This window comes from Rhincodon typus, chromosome 16, assembly GCF_021869965.1.
Source record: "Rhincodon typus isolate 14 chromosome 16, sRhiTyp1.1, whole genome shotgun sequence".
Classification (NCBI taxonomy): domain Eukaryota; kingdom Metazoa; phylum Chordata; class Chondrichthyes; order Orectolobiformes; family Rhincodontidae; genus Rhincodon; species Rhincodon typus.
This window is the reverse complement of record NC_063347.1, coordinates 58,745,918-58,765,783: the sequence shown is the minus strand read 5'-3', so window position 1 is coordinate 58,765,783 and position 19,866 is coordinate 58,745,918. Positions and strand designations below refer to the sequence as shown.

At 40.3% G+C, this 19,866-nt stretch overlaps 2 protein-coding genes across 2 annotated transcripts in view; both read left to right on the top strand.

The window, feature by feature from the left end:
- tatdn2 (TatD DNase domain containing 2) overlaps positions 1-10,764 on the top strand; it is a 32,712-nt gene extending 21,948 nt beyond the window's left edge. The window contains 2 exon segments of the mRNA XM_020519131.2: positions 6,131-6,314; positions 10,251-10,764. Of these exon segments, the coding sequence (XP_020374720.2) occupies positions 6,131-6,314; positions 10,251-10,391 (325 nt within the window). The 3' untranslated portion in view covers positions 10,392-10,764.
- Positions 1-19,866, top strand: part of oxtra (oxytocin receptor a) — a 460,437-nt gene that overhangs the window by 366,322 nt on the left and 74,249 nt on the right. The gene's annotated exons all lie outside the window — the stretch shown is intronic.

The window sequence follows — 19,866 nt, the reverse complement described above, 5'->3', positions numbered from 1 at the left end:
TCTGCTCCTATGATGCTGCTTGGCCTGCTGTGTTCATCCAGCTCTGCACCTTGTTGTCTCGGATTCTCCAGCATCTGCAGTTCCTACTATCCCTAATTTGTAAAATCTCTCTTCATAAACCCTGATGTCCGGGAATAATTTGTTAAAGCCACGAACAACAAGATTCTTATCGTGAAAACAGAAGATATCAGGAATCCTCCATTTTAGCCTCAAAATGTAAGGAAATCCCTCTAGTACAGTGGCAAAACCATTCGTACTGCAAAATTATTTTAAAGTAGCAAGCAGAATACATTATTGCAAACAAATCTGCCAATTTTAAAATGCACCCCTTTCCTTGTGTTGCTCAGTGTCAATAAGCAGATTGTGACATAATCTGTTGCAGATATATAACGTCATAGTGAGGGTTCTCCTAGGTAGCAATGACCACAATGTGATTGAGTTTTGTATTCAGTCTGAGGGAGAGAAGAGTGACTCCAAGAATTGTATTTTTTTTAAACTTAAAAAGGTAATTGTGAATGTGTGAAAACTAGCTAAAGTGAAGTAGCAAATCTAGGTTAAGGGACAAGTTGCAGTGACAAACATGTAAGGGGATATTCCAGAGTGTATACAGAATAGATGCATTCCAACAAAAAGAAACTTCAAGCAGGAGCCCCACAAGCTGTGGTTAATTTAAAATAAAAAAGTCAAATAGAATATGGAAAAATGTGAGATTGGCAGGGAGAATAAAAATGAATATTATCTAAATGATGAAAGATTGCAGAGTGCTGAGATACAAAGGGATTCAGATATTCTACTGCATGAATTAAAAACTTTAATGTTAATATACAGCAGGAAATTAGGAAAGCTAGTAGAATGTTATTGTTAATTGCTAGGGGCATTTAATACAAAAGTTGAGAAGTTATGCTGCATTTTTACAGGGATTTGCTGAGCCCACATCTAGAGTACTGTAAACATAAGGTAAAGTTGCTATAGTCTTATCAGACTAAAGGGCAATGCTCTGAAAGGCACAACTGGTAGTTGTTTAACCTGAGGGTCACCACCTCTCCAGCAAGGGGAGAGGTTGAAAAGGAGAGTACTTCACGGTAGCCTCAGCTAGTGCTGGAATTGCATCCATGCTGTTGGTGTCACTCTGTACTGCAAACTAGCTCTCCAGCCAACTGAGCTAACTGACCACACCGGGAGTACTGTGCACAGTATTGGCCTCCTTGTGTAAGGAAGAGTGTAAATTCCTTGGAAACAATTCAGATAATCTGGAATAATAGACATCCTTATGAGGAAAGTTGGACATGGTAGCATTGTATCCACTGGAATTTAGAAGATTAAGCGATCACTTAATTGAAACATGCAAGATGGTGAAGGGTATGATGAAGTAGATGTGGAAAGAAAATTTCATCTTGTCAGAACCCAACACTAGGAAGATTATTTAAACTTAAGTGTTGCCCATTTAAGTCATTTGTATTTCTTTCTCAGAGGTTCATGAGTCTTTGGAAGACTCTGCTTCCTCTGCCTTTTGAGGAAGAGTCTGAATATTTTTCAGTAGCACAGATTCTTGGTAAGCAAAGTAGTGAAAGGTTATTGGAGCTAGGTGGGAATGCAGAGTAGTAATCAGCTCAACTATGATATTGAATGGCAGAGTGGTCTCGGAGGGCAGAGTTGCCTTTTCCAGCTCTTCATATTTGTTTGTTTTTACGGAAGCCACCACAGACGATGACTAGTGTTCAAAAATTCAACTTGTTGCAGCAATGAAATTACATTTCTAAAATTTAAAGAAACAATAGCTTGTTTCAGTAGTGAAGACGTCTTCCGCAAAGGAAATCCAAAGGTTAAAACATCCTCCAGATTAAAGGGCCCTATAGATCTCTTGCTTTCAGGAAGAGACTCCAAGACAATCATACAGCCAGCAAACAATCATCTTTCAGCTCAGAGGAGAACACATTCCAGGAGAACAACAAAACCTCCAGACTATTTTGAGTTTAACTCTGGATTTGAGGAAGGTGGGATAAATTAACTTGCTAATATTATACATTTGTGTATCTAATAGGAAAATATGGCTTGTGGGGATATGTATATGGGTATGAGAGGGTTAATACTGATTCGCATTAGCACTACCTATTATGATGTCCTATGAACTTGTGGGCAGTACAGCTTAGGATCTTGAAGGAATGAGACTTAACACCTGAGCCTTCTCAAATCCTATACCAATGCCAATCATATCAACGTAACCCAAACTATTTGCTAACATGCAGTAAAGTATATCTTGTTAGCAACTACAAGAGACTTCTTGATTTAAATCAGGAAGTGATTTTCATCTACCATACTCGACCCTCTGGTTTCCTATACCTTGAAGGTTGCTCCCACCGTCATCCTCAATCATGAGCAGCAGGTAGAGCATAGTGAGCTGTAACGCCCGTACAACAAACCATGTGTGTGTTTGGGTTGCAGCAGCACCAAAGCAAGCTCAAGGGATCACAACATGTCTTTCACTTGGGCCCATTTACATCTCCCTGGTCTCAAGTTCAGCAATTTCAGTCTATAAACCCAGTCACATTTCTGTTTTGTTTCTCTTTACTAGTTGTGATAATTTTTTAGTTTTTCTCTTTTCTGCAATTGGCTGGTAGTGTTGTGATTCTACCATTCACTATTGTTTCAAACACTTTATTTTCTGTATGTGTCCCGTTGTGACTTTCTTTTTGAGGTTGTACCACCATCCCTTTTTGCACTTAATCTATACTGTCATCACAAATCTTCTGTTCTTTTTCCATCTGAGTAATTCCATCAGTTTTTGTTTATTTTGGGAATAATACACTGGATCCTGGATCACCTGACTAAACAGCAACACTGAAAGATGTACTGATACTACAAGAAAATAAATATCCTATAAAGTCATTGAGATTGATTAAAAACAATTGTCTTTGTTTTACTCCACTCGAGTAATGTGGCCATCTGTCCTCCAGTGTCTGTCATAGAGCTGTACAGCATGGAAACAGACCCTTTGATCCAACTCGCCCATGCCAATCAGATACCCTAAATTAATCTAGTTCCATTTGCCAGTACTTGGCCCATATCCCTCTAACCCTTCCTATTCATTACAACCATCCAGATGCCTTTTAAACGTTGTAATTGTACAAGCCTCCACCACCTCCTCTGGCAGTTCATTCTATACACCACTGTCCGCATGAAGAAGTTGCCCCTTTAGTCCCTTTTTAAATCTTTCCCCTCTCACCTTAAAGCTATGCCCTCTAATTTTGGACTTTCCTACCCTGGGGAAAATACCTTGTCTATTTACTCTATCTATGCCCCTCATGATTTTATAAACCTCTATTAGGTCACTCCTAAGCCTCTGACACTCCAGGGGAAAATTGCCTCAGCCTATTCAGCCTCTCCCTACTGCTCAAAATCTCCAACCCTGGCAACATCCTTGTAAATCTTTTCTGAACCCTTTCAAGTTTCACAACATCCTTCCTATAGCAGGGATACCAGAATTGAAGACAGTATTCCAAAAGTGGCCTAACCAATGTCCTGTATGGCTGCAACATAACCTTCCAACTCCAATACTCAACGCACTGACCAAATAAAGGCAAGCATACCAAACGCCTTCTTCACTATCCTATCTACCTGAGACTCCACTTTTTCGAGGAACTGTCGACCTTTGTTTAGCAACACTCCTCAGGACCTTACCATTAGGTGTATAAGTACTACCCTGATTTGCCTTTCCAAAATGCAGCACCTCACATTTATCTAAATTAAACTCCATCTGCCACTCTTCAGCCAATTGGCCATTCTGATCAAGGTCCCGTTGTCCTCTGAGGTAATTTTCTTCGTTGTCCACTACGCCTCCAATTTTGGTGTCATCTGCAAACTTACTAATCATAGCTCCTATGTTCACATCCAAATCATTTTATATAAAATGATGAAAAGCTGTGGATTTAGCACTGATCCTTGTGGCACACTACTGGTCACAGGCCTCCTGTCTGAAAAGCACCACCACCACCCCACTCTGTCTTCTACCTTCGAGGCGGTTCTATATCCAAATGGCTAGTTCTGCCTGTATCTAATCTTGCTAACCAGTCTACCACGAGGAATCTTCTCGAACGCCTCCATGTAGATCACGTCCATCGCTCTGCCCTCATCAATCCTCTTCATTACTTCTTCAAAAAAACTCGATTGAGCTAGTGAGACATGAATTCCCACACACAGCCACGTTGACTATCCCTAATCAGTTCTTGCCTTTCTAAATACATGTAAATCCTGTCTTTCAGGATTCCTTCCAACAACTTGCCCACCACCGATGTCAGGTTCACCAGTCTATAGCTCCTGGCTTTTCCTTACAGCCTTTCTTAAATAGTGGCACCATGTTTGCAAACCTCCAGTCTTCCAGCAATCAGTTCCCTAGCTTACACAAAGTTCTAGGATACATGAGATCAGGTCCCAGGGATTTATCCACTTTATGGATTATAAGACGTCCAGCACCACCAACTCTGTAATATGGACATTTTTCAAGGTGTCACTATTTGTTTCCCCAAGTTCTGGATTTTCCATATCCTCCTTCACAGTAAACAGTGATGCAAAATTCTCATTTAATATCTCCCGCATCTCCTGCAGTTCCATAGACAGGGAGTCTTGCTGATCTTTAAGAAGCCCTGTTCTGTCCCAATTTACTCTTTTGTCCTTAATGTATTTGTAGAATCCCTTTGGGTTCTCCTTTAACTCCTTTGCCAAAGTTATCTCATGTCCCCTTTTTGCCCTCCTGATTTCCCTCTTAAGTATATTCTACTGCCTTTATACTCTTCTAGGGATTCACTCGATCCCTGCTGTCTATACCTTACATATGCTTCCTTCTTGACCAAAACTTCAATTTCTCTAGTCATCCAGCATTCCCTACAGCACCTCATATTCCGCCTTGGGAGCCTACAACCCAATGGTCTCAATGTGGACTTCACTAGTTTCAAAATCTCTCGACCCCTGGCCTCATCCCATGACCAACCCTCCCTCTCATCCCGCCTCCTTAACCTGACAACAACCTGTCCATCTGTTCTCCCACTTATCCGCTCCTCCTACTTCACTGACCAATCCCCACCACTGCCTACCTGCACTCACCTATCACCATCCCATCTACCTTCCCCAGCCCCACCCCTCCTCTCTCTATTTATTTCAGAGCTCCCTTCCCTCCTCTCCCATTTCTGAAGAAGGGTCCTGACCTGAAATGTCAGCTTTCCTGCTCCTCTGATGCTGCCTGACCTGCTGTGTTATCTCTTATTCCCTACACCTAACAGCCTTGCCCTTCACCCTAACAGGAACATGCTGTCTCTGAACTCTCATTATCTCATTTTTGAAGGTTTCCCGTCATCCAGTGGTCCCTTTACCTGCGAACATTCACTCTCCAATCAATTTTTGAAAGGCCTTGCCTAAAGCTGTCAAAATTAGCCTTCCTCCAATTTAGAAATTTAACTTTTAGGTCTGGTCTATCCTTTTCTATCACCATTTTATGACTAATGGAATTATGATCACTGGCCCCAAAGTGTTCCCCCAGTAACCTCTCGGTCAGCTGCCCTGCCTTATTTCCCAAGAGTAAGTCAAGTTTTGCACCTTCTCTAGTAGATATGTCCACCTACTAAATCAGAAACTTTTCTCAACAAATTTCTCTCCATACAAGCCCATTAACACTATGACAGTCCTAGTCTATGTTTGTAAAATTAAAATCCCCTATCACAACCACCCTGTTATTCTTACAGATAACTGGGATCTCCTTACAAATTTGTCTCTCAATTTCCCACTGACTATTGGGGGCAATGGAGGGGGTGATGGGTGGCTATTGTATAATCCCAATATGGTGATTATCCCTTTCTTATTTCTCAGTTCCACCCAAATAACTTCCCTGAACATACTCTCAGGAATATCCTCCCTAAGTACAGCTGTAATATTATCCCTAATCAAAAATGCCACTTCCCCCTCCTCTCACCCCCTTTCAATCCTTCCAATAGTATCTATACCCTGGAACGTTAAGCTGCATGTTGCTGGTTTCTAGAAGATACAAGAATGAACTGGCCAGCTTCCTGTCAGTAAGTGTTTTAATAAAACCAAAATAATATGCATATTTTAATTGACCTGGATTTTGATCTTTTTTCTGCAGGCATTGCTTTACAGGCCGATATGAAGTGATTGAACCATTTCTACGAGAATTTTCTAATTTGTCAGTTGGATTCACAGCCCTGTTAAGCTACCCAACTGCTGTTGTGGTCAGGGAAGCAGTAAGAAGAATTCCAATAGAGAGGATTGTTGTAGAAACTGATGCACCATATTTTTTACCTAGAGGAGTAAGTTCTATTAATCTATGTTAACCTTAACACTTGCAATAATTCAAAGAGGATGTAAGCAATTTAGAATGTAGTTATAAATCATATAATCATGTTAGTTGTGTGAAATCTAGTGTTGATTGTAAAACAGGAAAAATACAGAAAAACATTATATATTTTGCTTATGCTATTAATAAATATTACAAGACTAAGCTACAGCTGCTTCCAGCAGCTGCTTTTTTAAAATATTGGCTTCATTATTTCCAATGATTCATTCAGTATAAACGTCAGAATGCATTAAGCCAATTGGCTAAAATGGTATACTGTGAAAAGGGAAGTTGCTTTAATTTTTTTCTAAACAAACTTTTTTTTGGTGTCAATCAATATTCCATTTTTGTGCAAATGTTACACTATAAAATGACTCACTAGGAACTGCGTCAAGATTGTTCAAAAGGACATTTCATATCAGGATGGGTTGAGCACCAAAGCTAAAAGGGTGATTATAGTAACCCATTGGCTACATGTTCATCTGTTGACAAGGGACTTCTGTGATGGAATCTAGTTTCTAACTTGTCATGTGAACTAACACACTTGCCCCTGCAATCTTAAATTTTCCTGCTCTGCGCTTAGTCAGAGTGGAAGTGGTAGGGCAGTGGGGACCCCGTCGACTGCCTGCTTAAATGTCCTACCAAACTCTCTCAGGCAAGACCATTAAATTCCACCCTATGTTTGTTGCTATTACTGCCAGAAAGCATTTGCGAGTTCATACGCAGAATATTAGCAACCTTATTTGTTTGGTACATAACAAACAATATTCAGCTCTAGCAAAAATTTAGTGTTAAAAATGATGCTCAAGTATTCGTGGTAAAATATATCTTGCACCAGACAGCAGTGCAGAATATTACCAGTGATAGAATTGAACTTTACAAAGGAACTAGAAAAGTTTAAACCCTCTTCCACTGGAGCTGAGAAATAAGCTGAACCTTGCGTTCCTTTCACTAAGTGTGAATTGTGTCAAACTTTTAGGAGGGATTTGTGGTGCAAATGAGTGACTTTTCTCACCAAATCTTGCCAAATTCATTAACTGCCTACTCCACCCCTGTGGTTTCTATCTTGTCTGATTCTAGCCCCATTGTAACCCACCATTCCTGGAGTCACCCAGAATTGACCAGTATCTCTTTTGCACACACCATTTTTAAAAGCCAATTGTGCACCCAGACAAGCACTGTAAATCCAGAGTTACTCTGCTTAACTCCTGACATCTGCCCCAGACGTGGCAGACATGCAAAGAAATCGACAGCCTTTGTTGCAGGCAGGGTCCTGGAGATTCTGCTGGATGGGTATCGCAGACATGGGATGTCCTTTTCTTTTTTTCCTCTTTTTTTCTCACTGACAACCTCCAATCCTCCAGCATACAGGCCTCTACCTTCTTTCCAATATCTCTCATTCTATTTCTGTTACTGTACTCACCTCTCACCAAGGCTCATGCTCTACTGCACCTGCTATTGCCTGAAATATCTTCCCTCACTCACTGTCACCCAAGTTAACCCCAACACTAACTCTGAATGCCCTCTGTGCTGACTGTTCACTCGTTCGGGATTCCTCCCACTTATACCAAAACTAACAGCTGTGTCACCCACTTTCATCTTTCTTTATACCTGCCTATCTCTCATTCTCAGTGTAAAACAATCTACAATACGGTAGAAAGACTCAATGCGGGTGGTGGACTATCTGATGTTTGGAACTTCTCTTGTGAGATAAAGAAAATTAGGCGGATAAAGGGATAGATAGTATGCCAGGAAGAAGAAAAAAAGCTGATAATGGGGACAATAAGCAGATAAAAACCCATTTGCTGTGCTGAAAGCCTTTTCAAACGCAGCTACGGTAGGCAGATTGGTGAGAATGCGGTCCAGTATGTTTCTCACTCTTGATGCCCTCATCATTTGCTGCAGATCCAGTCTAGCAGTTTGTCCTTTTAGGACCCAATTAACTTGATCAGTAGTGCTGCTCCCTAGCTACTCTTGGTGGGGTATTTCAGTGTCCACCATCAAAAGTACATTTTGAGCCCTTGAGACCCTCTGTGTTTCCTCAGTGTTGTTGAACATGGAGGAGTACTGCTTCATCAGCCAAGGGAGGATGGTACGTAGTAATTAGCAGGAGGTTTCCTTGCCCATGTTTAACCTGATGCCATGAGGCTTTATTGCATCCAGAATCAAAGTTAAGGACTCCCAGGACAACTCCCTCCCAAACTGTGCTGCCACTTGGGTCTGTCAGGGATGGTGATGGTGGTGTCTGGCACATTCTGTAAGATATGATTTCTTGAGTGTGACAGTCAGGCTGTTCCTTGACTAATCTGTGAGACAGCTCTCAATTTTGGCACTAGCCCCCAGATGTTAGTAAAGAGACTTTGGAGGGTCAACAGGGCTGTTTTTGCTGTTGTCAATGCCAGGTGGTCTGTCCAGTCTCATTTCTTTGAGACTTTGTAGCAATTGATACAACTGAATGGCTTGCTAGGCTGTTTAGAGAGCTGTTGAGAGTCAACTACATGGATGTGATTAGAGTCACATGTAGGCCAAACCAGGTAGGGATGGCAGGTTTCCTTCATTGAAGGACATCAGTGAACCAGATGGGATTTTCTGACAATAGATTATTAATTCCAGGTATTTTTATTGAATTCAAATTCCACCACCTCCGATTCAAACTTGAGTCCCCAGAACGTTTCGGTCTCGGCCCGAAACGTCAGCCTTCCTGCTCCTCTGATGCTGCTTGGCCTGCTGTGTTCATCCAGCTCTACACCTTGTTATCCCCAGAACATTAGCTGACTTTCTGGATTAATTGTCTAGTGATAAATAGGCCATCGCCTCCCATGTCAATTTCTCAACACCTAGCCTGTTAAGAATGGTGTGATTGTTAAGATGGGAAGCTGAACATTACTGAAGTGAATTAGGCTATTAAGACATTTAGCAAGCTATAATTCACTTTAATTGTAAACTCACTGCTCCCTGTCCAGAAACTTGCCTTGGCACTCGGCAAAAGCATATAAGATGCAGCAAAATCCTACCAACATTGGGTGAAGTCTTGCCAAGCTCTTATTCAATTTTTTCACAATTTTCATTGTAGCCCATGTTGCTCGGACCCCTATAAAATTCTCCCCCAAAGTCTCCATGGTTATCAAATGGTTTGAAGAGGTAAAATGATGATAAATGATTTCCACAGTTTGGTTAACAAAGGATTTAAATTAAAATCCCAAGACAAGGTTAGAATTGCATTATTTTATGCAGGTTGTCATTAGAATGTGATTTTTTTTTTTGTTCTACAGTTTTGAATCAACATATTTTTAAAAGAAATTTAGATATTTCTATTTGAAGTATTGAATGCATGAATTAGATTAGAAATGTGATTTTATTAATATTTAATACTCATTTAAAATTGGATCTTTTTTATTCAGAATGCCATTTGAAGTGTCACAACAGTAGAACCATAGTATGGTTTACTAGTGTCATTGGCAACAGTTTATATATCTCCTTACAAGCACCTTCAGAAAGTAATGTATGCTGTCTTGCATTGTGCTTGGCCTTTGTTAGCATTCAGCCCATACAAGTTGAGAATTGAACTTTGGTGAAAAACAGCCCTAAAGACTAGGAAGTATGCTCACATGCTGTTGTTAAGTAACAGAACCCGAGTGAATACGAAGGATTATACACACAAATGGGCCTACAGTTTCCCCATCTATGTGCTGTTAAGAATCTGGGTAGGGAGTTTTAGAATCAGAGCAACTTAATCTGATTGTCCAGCATCAGAAAACAGTTACATTCCTGGAAGGTGGACAAAGGAACAATTTTGTTTTATTGTTCTTGAACTAAAATTTCCATAACTTTTTTTTGAATGGGTGTTTTGTCTATATAGGTGGATATTTTAAACTTTAAAAAAAATGATTTATTATTGCTTTTTTTCCAGATTTCAAAGAGGGTTTGTTGCTATTCCCATCCAGGACTTGCCTTATGTACACTAATGGAAATTGCCAGGCAGAAAGTTATGAAGCTATCCACAGTTCTTTCTATAGTGAGAAAAAATACTCAAGAGATATATGGAATATAAACAATTGACCTAATGTAATCCTATTTTAATTGTTTTTTAAATTGTGTCCCATAAGAATGTCAACATTTAATGAATGAATTTATCCCAGCTTGGAATGTTATTTTTCAGCTTGCATTTTTGCATAAGGCTTAGTTTGCATATTTTTAATTTGAGTACTATTTCTTATCAACTTTGAATATTGGATGTTGCAACATTAATTTGTAATGACTCACTAAATATAAATGAAGATGGGACTTAAATTTCTGACCCTGGATTTGTCAATTTTGCAAGTCAAGATTTTAAATATTAAGAGATGGGTAGTTCAACCCAACAGCTCAATATTAGTTTCTAGCTATCATTTTTTTTCCTTGACTTAGTTTGTAAATGAATTAAAAGTTGCAATTTTTAAAATTTAAATTCTGCTTTGCCTCTATTCTTCCAATGAAGAATCATGTTCTGAGGAGACATCACACATGATTGAGCTCCAGTATGCTGTGTCATTGAGCAGTAAAGAGTGATTAGCACTCATCACTTTTCAGTGACCACCCCAGCTGTGTACAAGAGTGGTATGGACTTGCTTAGATAAAGGCAAAGATCACACAGACCCCCACACACCTTGCAGATCTCCAGGCTGATGGACCAGCAATATATCATCAGTCTGTACCTAACTGCAGAAGAGCAGTAAATATAGCACTCGTTATGGCATGCCTCTGGCACTGGTGGAGACTTGAACCTGGATCTTCTGGCCCAAAGGCAAGTATACAGCCACTGCCACAACACTCCGACAGTCCTGATGAAGGATCCCCTCCTGAAACGTCAACTCTCCTGTTCCTCTGAAGCTGCCCAACCTGCTACGTTCCTCCAACTCCACACTGTGATGCTGACTCCAACATCTGCACTTCTTTGTACCCCTACATTTGCATTACACTAGCTCATTATAAATATACCTGGTAACAAAATAACGTGCCTTTATCGTTAGAACAGTTAGATTTTGTTTTTAAGTAAATCTTAAAGATTCAGTCAATTTTATTATTAAACAGTTTTAGAATCTTTTGCTTTCCTTTCTCAAAACATTATTCATGGTCTTGCTTTTGATGATGTGGTATTTTTCATTCCCAGTGCTGAACTAACATGTTACAGTTATAGCCGTACACCACTGAAACAGACCCTTCAGTCCAGCCAGTCCATTATCCCAAACTAAGCAAGTCCCAACAGCCTGCGCTTGGCCCGTAAACCTCCAAACATTTCTTATTCATGTACTTATCTAAATGTCTTTAAAACATTGTAACTATACCTGCATCCACCATTTCCTTTGGACGTTCATTCCATACACAAACCATTGTGCTTTTAAAAACGGCCCTCATGTTTTTTTAATCTTTCTCTTCTCACCTTAAAAATATGCCCCCCTAGTCTTGCAATCCCTCATCCTAGGGAAAAGACATTTGCCATTCACCTTCACCTTATCTATACCCTTCATGATTTTATAAACCTCTAAGATCACCTCTCAACATCCTACACTCCAGTGAACAAATTCCTAGCCTATTCAGCTTTTCCTTATAACTCAAACCCTTCATTCCCAGCAACATCCTGGTAAATTCATTACCACAGAAGTAGTTGATGCCAAAACATTGAATGTATCCAAGAGGCTACTAGATATAGCACTTGGGGCGAATGGGATCAAAGGTTATGGGGAGAAAGCAGGATTATGCTGTTGAGTTGGATGATCAGCCATGATCGTGAAGAATGGCGGAGCAGATTTGAAGGGCTGAATGGCCTCATCTTGCTCCTATCCTCAATGTTTCTATGTAAATCTCTTATGAACCCTCTCCAGTTTAATAATATCCCTCCCTATAATAGGGAGACCAGAAGTGGACACAGTACTCCAGAAGAGGCCTCAACAACATTCTGTACGACTTCAACATCGCATCCCAACTCCTATACTCCTAGAGGTGCCCTTCTTCTAATTAAACCTGAAACACGCGGAGAAGCTTGCCTCACCTTGCTTAATCTGTTAAACCGTTAGGGAAAATGGGAGATTAAATGAAAGAAAATGCATGATATTTACTTTGTAAGTAACAAATAACTATTTAATCCTAACAGTGAGCAAATTTACAGAATTACTAAAAAAACTGAACAATTTCCCCCTTAACTACAAACTATTCCTTAACTGAACTAAAATCTACTAGCATGCTATTTAAATAAACACAAGTCCCACTTGTATAACTCAAGTAGTGAGAAAAAGTAAATTAAAACTTAGTCTCTCAAAGTCCACACACTGTGCCTTCTAGAATGCTCCGCTTTCTCCACTGTCTGTGCAGTCATAAACGCCTTTCTTCTGCTGATCGTGCTGTTAGGGATATTTTCTCTGAAGACTCTTAGCTACAAATGCCATGGTACCTTTTATGGATAGGATAGTGCTTTCTTAAAGAGCTTAGTGATTTCTTGTGAGAGCTAGGTGCTTGTTTCTCAGATGGTGGTTTTCTCTCACACGGATTTTCAAAAACCCTCTCCTTATATACCTTGGATTACATATCAATTTTTTTTTTACAACAGCATCGGTCCAAGGTTGTCAAAACCATCAGATTTAAATTCAACTGGCTTTCAATTGCTAAGTGCTTGTTTTAAATTAAGCGGCTGATTCCAGCTGGTTGCCAAAACATCAAAACATACCTAAGGTTTCTAGTCACACACCCAACTGATACATCGTTTCCATTTTAGAACTGGCTATACGTCTTCAGCTACATACAAAATCTCTAAGCTTAGAAAAGCACTTTATCTCTTAAAGGGATCATGCACTGTTGTCCGTTATCATTTTTTTAACAAACAAATTGTAGCTTCCTGCCGTCCAATTCATGACTTAGCTACACAACTTCGTAACAGTAACAAATGCTGACCTCTATTCCCATTAATAGATGTATAAAAGAGAATTTTATGTAAGTTATGAAGAGTTCAAAAGTAGATTCAATAGTAAATTTTGTTGGGGGGGGGGTAAAGGCTCCATAGGCATGTAAAGGAGAAAGTAAAATCAGGGATAAGGGGAAAGAGCAGAGAAGTGGTAGTAATTAAGAAGCTCTTTCAAGCTGCAGTTGGGCTCAACAGCCTTTGTATGATTTTAAGAGGTGTTCTTTGCACCTGGAGTTTTTGACAGAGCACTAGAATAGTGAAGCTGTTTCCTTTGCAAGTAGGCCTTGACAAGTCGCTAAATTCACGACCCAGGCTAGGGCCTGGCCATATTGTTTAATTTACAGACCATGTCCTTGCAGCCATACCTGGATTTCTAGAATCACAGAAGTCTTATGGCACAGAAGGGGGTCATTCAGTCCATTGTACCTGTACTGGCTTGTTAAATGAGCCACCTAGAAGATCAAGATCAATAGGAACGACGCTTGCAATTTCTGTCCAAGTAACACATCATCCAGACTTGGAAATATATTGCCATTCCTTCAGCACTATTACCTAATGTCACTCTCCTTTGTCCCCATTTCTTTGCACATTTATATGCAAATAATCATACATCACGCTCTTGAATAGCCATTCTGACACGTGCAGCAGGGGGATGCATCTCTAATAATCATGTAACAGCTTGACAACAATTATTCACTGTCATTCTTTAGCAAAGAAAGGTTGCGATCTGGCGTTGTGTGTGCCAAAAACACAAGTTGCTGGAAAAGCTCAGCAGGTCTGGCAGCATCTGTGGGAAGAAATCAAGAGTTGACGTTTCGGGTCCAGCGACCCTTCCTCAGTTCCCAGTTCTGAGGAAGGGTCACCAGAACCAAAACCTTAACTCTGATTTTTTTTTGCCCTCACAGATACTGCCAGATCTGCCAAGCTGGTCCAGCAACTTGTGTTTTTTGACCCTTCCTCAGTTTGTTTCTGATTTACACCATCCGCAGTTCTTTTGGTTCTTAAACTGTGTGCAAAAAAACACAATAGAATAGTTCCAGCTGGGTGTCTCAAAGTAGTTAGAAATTATCGCAAAATGACCAATTGAGCCGTAAATTTGGAGCTTTGCAATATGTTGTTCGCAGGCCCAGGGAAGGCAACGGCAGTGACCTCATCAAGATGGCGGATGGGCTTCCCGGGGACTCATGCCCTTAATAGACCTTACGAAGATGGCCGCCGGATTGTCGCCTTTACCTCACTAATATGGCCGCTGCACTGGCAGGGTCTGGTGTTTGTGCCGTGCTGCCGGGTTTAAACTGATCTTCGTCGTCATGGACAAGAAGAAGAAAATGTTCGACGTGACAGCAGCGTCGGTGAGTGTCGGACACTGCAGAAGATGAAGATGATAATGTTCCGGTGTTGTAAATACGGAGCGCAGGCCCCATGTTAGTCCCCGGGTTTTCCTGGCTGCTTGGCCTCGTATCCACGTCCTTTCACTGGGGAGGGTCAGGGAGCAGAGGCATCGCTGACTGCTGGAGTGCTTCGGATGTAATTAGCAGTTTTCCGTGGCTCCTGCCGGAAAAGAAAGGCACAACTCCAGTATCTCTTAATTCCTACATGACCCAAAATATTTCACACACCGGAGGTCGTCCACAGCGCTATTGCTTGTAACAAAAATAGAAATTGCTGGAGAAACTCAGCAGGACTGGCACTATCTGTGGAGAGAGAAACAAGCTCAACGTTTCGGATCCAGTGACCTTTCTTCAGAGCCTTCACAGATAGTGCCAGACCTGCTGAATTTCTGCGGCTTTTTCTATTTTTGTTTCAGGTTTCCAGCATCCGCAGGTCTTTGTTTAATATAATTGCTTGAATCCTTATTTACACTACACTCTTTTCCTGTCCTCAGGGCTCACTGACTTATATTAGCTCTCGGTCTGACAACGCTTTCATTTTTAAATTCTCATCCTTATGTCCTTGACCTTCCTTGTCTCTCTCATCTCCCCCAGCTGCATTACTGTCTGAGATATCTGTGTACCTGTCATTCTGGCCTCTCTACAGCCCTGTCTTCACTTCATTGCCTTTCCCCAGTATTGGGTGGCATGCCATCATCCCTTAGGTCCCAAACTCAGTGACTCCTTCACTGAACCACCTTTCTCTCCTCTTTCAAAACCATCTTCAGAGTTACCTCAATAGCCAAGCTTTTCACCTGTCCTGTTGGCCTAGATTTTGTGGTGAACATTGGACAAACTATGCACAATTTGTTATGCATCGACTCTAGTTTTATTGCAGATCTTGTGTGGCAAGTGGTAACTTACAATAGGAGATGGTGCAATGCCCTTTACAGAAGTTCTGTGACCTGTGTGAACAAGGCAAGCAACTGCTTGTCACTTCATCAGACAGATTGAAGAATTCTTATTGAGACAAATAAATCATGAATTGAAATATGTCAGCTACAGTGTTTAAATCAATATAACATAAGTGCAATAAACATAATGGAGAGGGAAACAAGGATAAAATTAAAGGTGAGTGATGAGAGATGAATAAAAGGAAGAAATTTCAATAATTAAAATCTGAAGGAATAATAATCCATAGTTTGTGTAAAAATACATTTTCAGTGTTGGAGAAATTATTTGGAAGCAATACACATCCATTCTCATTTCAACTTGTATGCAATCTTTGATAAGATTGACTTCACCATCCTATTCCTACATTTTTCTACCGTCATCCAGTTGGGTGGAAGTGCTTTCCTTTGCTTCCATTCTTATGTACGTAATCATAGCCACTTGCAATAGCACTCCTGCTTGGTCATCCCCTAAGCATCTGGCCTTGCTCCTCTCCTGTTTCTCATTGTATTCTGCCTTCAGGCAGAAGATGTGATGTCAGGTTGCATGTTTTTGCTCATGACACAGAGCTCGTCCCTGCCACCACTCTTCATGATCCCTCCGTTCTGTTAGGCTATTGTCACACATTCAGTATCAGATGAACAGAAAATTCCTTCATTTAAATAGAGTGAAGACTAAAGCCATTATTTTTTCATCTCACACTGCTGACTCCATTCATCTGCTTTGTAACTATCCAGGTCTGAAACAGACTGTTTGTGATCTTGGTATCAGATTTGATATCAGAATTTTTTTCTGTCCGCTGCTACACTCAGGTCACCTGTTTCAGTGCCCATAACATTGCCTGCCTCGGTTTATTAGTTGCTGCAATTCTTGTTGATGCCTTTGTTACATCTAAACTTAACTATTCCAGTGTTCTTCTAATTAACCTCCAAGGTTCTGTCCTTCGTAAACTTGATAATTCAAAGCTGCTTCCTGTGTCCTGATTTGTGCCACGTTTTGTTCACCCATGGCCCCTGTATTTGCTGACTTAAATTGACTTCACATTAACAATGCCTTGATTTTAAAATTCCCAACCTTGTTTTCTCTCCATGACTTCACTTCATTCCTGGCTCTCTAATCTACTGCACCTCAGAGTCCACCAATATCTGTGTTGTCCTAATTCTGGCCTCCTTGTACGTACCTGATTTTGATTGCTCATGGGTGGTCATGCATTGAGTTGTATAGACCCAAGGCTCTGGAACTTCCTCCCTATGCCTCCCTGTTTGTAGCTTTTCTTCCTCTTTTAAGGTGATCCTTAAAATCTATTTCTTTGACCTGACTTTAGGATATTCACCCCAATAACACTTTTTGTGGCTTGATGTCAAATAATGCTCCAGTGATGTGTCTTGATTCATAGAATGGCTACCTTCTGATCTGTATCCAATGAGCCTGTCATTACTTTAGGAGACAGTGCCATTTAGCCATTCCTCATAGTTTTGTGACTCCTTTTCTTTCTCCCATTATATTCAAAGGCTATAATTCCTCAGACTCTCTGATAATGTGCATCACTTGCTGTCATTTTTTCCCCCCGCATGTCACTGTTACCACCCCCTTAAATCAGTGCTTTCTGGTTCTCAACACTTCTATCTATGGGAACAGCTTTTCATCATTTATTCTGTCGAGACCCCTCATGATTTTGAAAATTGTCTTGAAATTTTTATGTTAAAGGTATTATAAAAATTTAAGTTGTTTTAATAATTAGGACTTATCACATCAGTCAACATTCATTTGCAGTTCAGTAGACATTTTTTGAACGACTCTTTGAGTATTTAGTTGGTGTGTACCATAACCTTGCCCTGTTCAAGTGAATGGATCAGATTGGTATCAATGTGGTCCTGCTTTTATTTCTAAGGCAACTCAACCCTTCAAAGCCATGGTTAACTACTCTGACAGAATTTTTTCCATTATTTGTTTGGGTAATTCAGTAAGTGTCTAATGATTATTTTCAAAGGGCCTTTGGTAAGGTACCTCATGATATAATCATGACAAGGACGATGGTGGAATTAGGCAACACATAGCTAAATAGACAGCAACCTGCCTAAAAACAAAATATCAAATTTTCTGTCCTGGGATGGTCCGTAACATCTTTTAATGTATGAGAGTGAGGAGACAGTGGACAGGAAGGTAATGTCACTGAACGAGCAATCTAAAGGCAAAGGCTAATATTCTGGGGATGTAGGTTCAAATTGCATCCCAGCCTCTGCTGGAGTTTAAGTTCAGTCAATAAACCTGGAATATTAAACGAGTCTTGGTGATGGAGACCGTGACACCTATCACTGATTGTGTAGATCCCCAACTAGTTCAATAATGTCACTTAGAGAAGAAAATCTGCTATCCTTACCTGGTTGGGCCTTTATAATGACATCAGGCCCACTGCAATGTGGTTGATTCTTAACTCCCCTCCCAAATGGATTTAGCAAGCCATGCAGTTCGAGGGCATTTGGGCATAGGCAATGAATGCAGGCCTTGCCAGCAAACCCATATCCAATGACCGAACAAAGGAAGTATTCTGCAATCTTTCCCATCCATAACACCAAACTGATTGAACTACGTACTCGGGTTCTGTTCTATCTCGCTTTTTTTCATTTTGCTTTACTGCGTAATGGTTGTTTGAAGCAACCTTGCAACTTGTGTCCTGAAATTTAAACCAACTAGTTGTTGGTCAGCTATCTGTTCCGGACTCTCGCTCTATTTTAATTCAAATAGTCATAATTATGCCCTCACTGACAAGTGTGACACTCGAGGCGTGGGAGATGTTGTCCAAATGTGACATTTTGACAATGATGGGAGAGTGTGATGCAATTGAAAATGACAGCTGCCCACTGCTGGATGACTTCCTGTAATAAAGTTATTTATGGACCATGGAAATGATGTCAAAATCAAACCACTAATGCATTTTTCCATCTCAGGAAAACAGCTTTCATGATTTTTTCAAACTAGACAACTGTCAGCAATTAAGGGTTGTAGTGCCGCTATTAATAATGTTGCTCAGAGAAATCAATGTTAGCTGGTGAGAGGAAGGCAAATATAAAGTTATTGTCTTTGCAAAGAATAAAATATGCATTTTCCTAGCCGCAACCTCCTTTTCATTTTTACCTTCACGAAAGTATTGTTTGATGTTAGGTAATGCCATCCTATCTGTACTTTCCCTTCGCAAATTCTGTACCTACATCTCCTCCAAAGTGAAGACAGATGTGAAGTACTTGATCAACACCCTGCCAATGTCCTCCAGCTCCACACACACGTGCTGCCCCATTGGTCCATAATGGAGCCTGCTCTTTCCCTGGTTATCCTCTTCCCCTTGATGTACTTACAGAATATTTTAGGATTTTTCCTAATCCTACCCATTAATTTTTTTTTCATGTCCCCTCTTTGCTCTCCTAATTGGTTTCTTAAATTCCCGCCTGCACTTTCTATGCTCCACTAAGACCTCTGTTGGTTTGCTCCCTTTGTAAGTGTTAAAAGCTTCTCTTCTTGTTATCCAGTCCTGAATATTCCTAGACATCCAGGGTTCTCTGGGCTTGTTGCTCCTACATTTTGTCCTAAAGAGTCAGGCTGGACTCTCACCAAATCCATTTTGAACGTCCCTACTGTTCAGCTGTAGACGTACCCAGAAGCACTTGCACCCAGTCTACATTGGTGAGATCATGCCTTATTTTAATAAAATTTACCTTCCTGAATTCCAAAACATTTTTTTTTGCAGATCATCCTTTTTCCCTTTTCCATAACAAACTCAAACGTATTGTTTTGTGGTTGCGAGCACTATAATGATCACGCTGCCACGTTGAAATCTTGATTCATTTGACTGCCATTTGTTTTGTAGCTGCTTCCTAATTTACATTTTTATAGCACCTTTCATGATTTCAAAGTACTTTACAGTTAATGAAGTAATGATTAAAATGTTGTCATTGTGATGTAGGAACAACAGTGACCACTTTGTACTGTATAATGCAAGCACCCAGAAACATAACAGTGTTAGGCAGCTAAGCGTAAATGAGCAAGCTTCCAGCCCTCTTAAACAAGAGCAAGATGAAAACTCAGTAAAGACAATTTCTAAAGCAGTACACAGGGCCAGGTTAGCAGTCACCTTGATGTTTCATTTCAAATGGAGAATATACTATCCTATTAATTTCAATCTTCTGTCAGATGTGAGAGAAAAATAGCAGAAACAAATAAATAACCTGTTTTTGGAAATGATTTATTGCAGTTAAGTCAGACTGAGCAAAACTTTG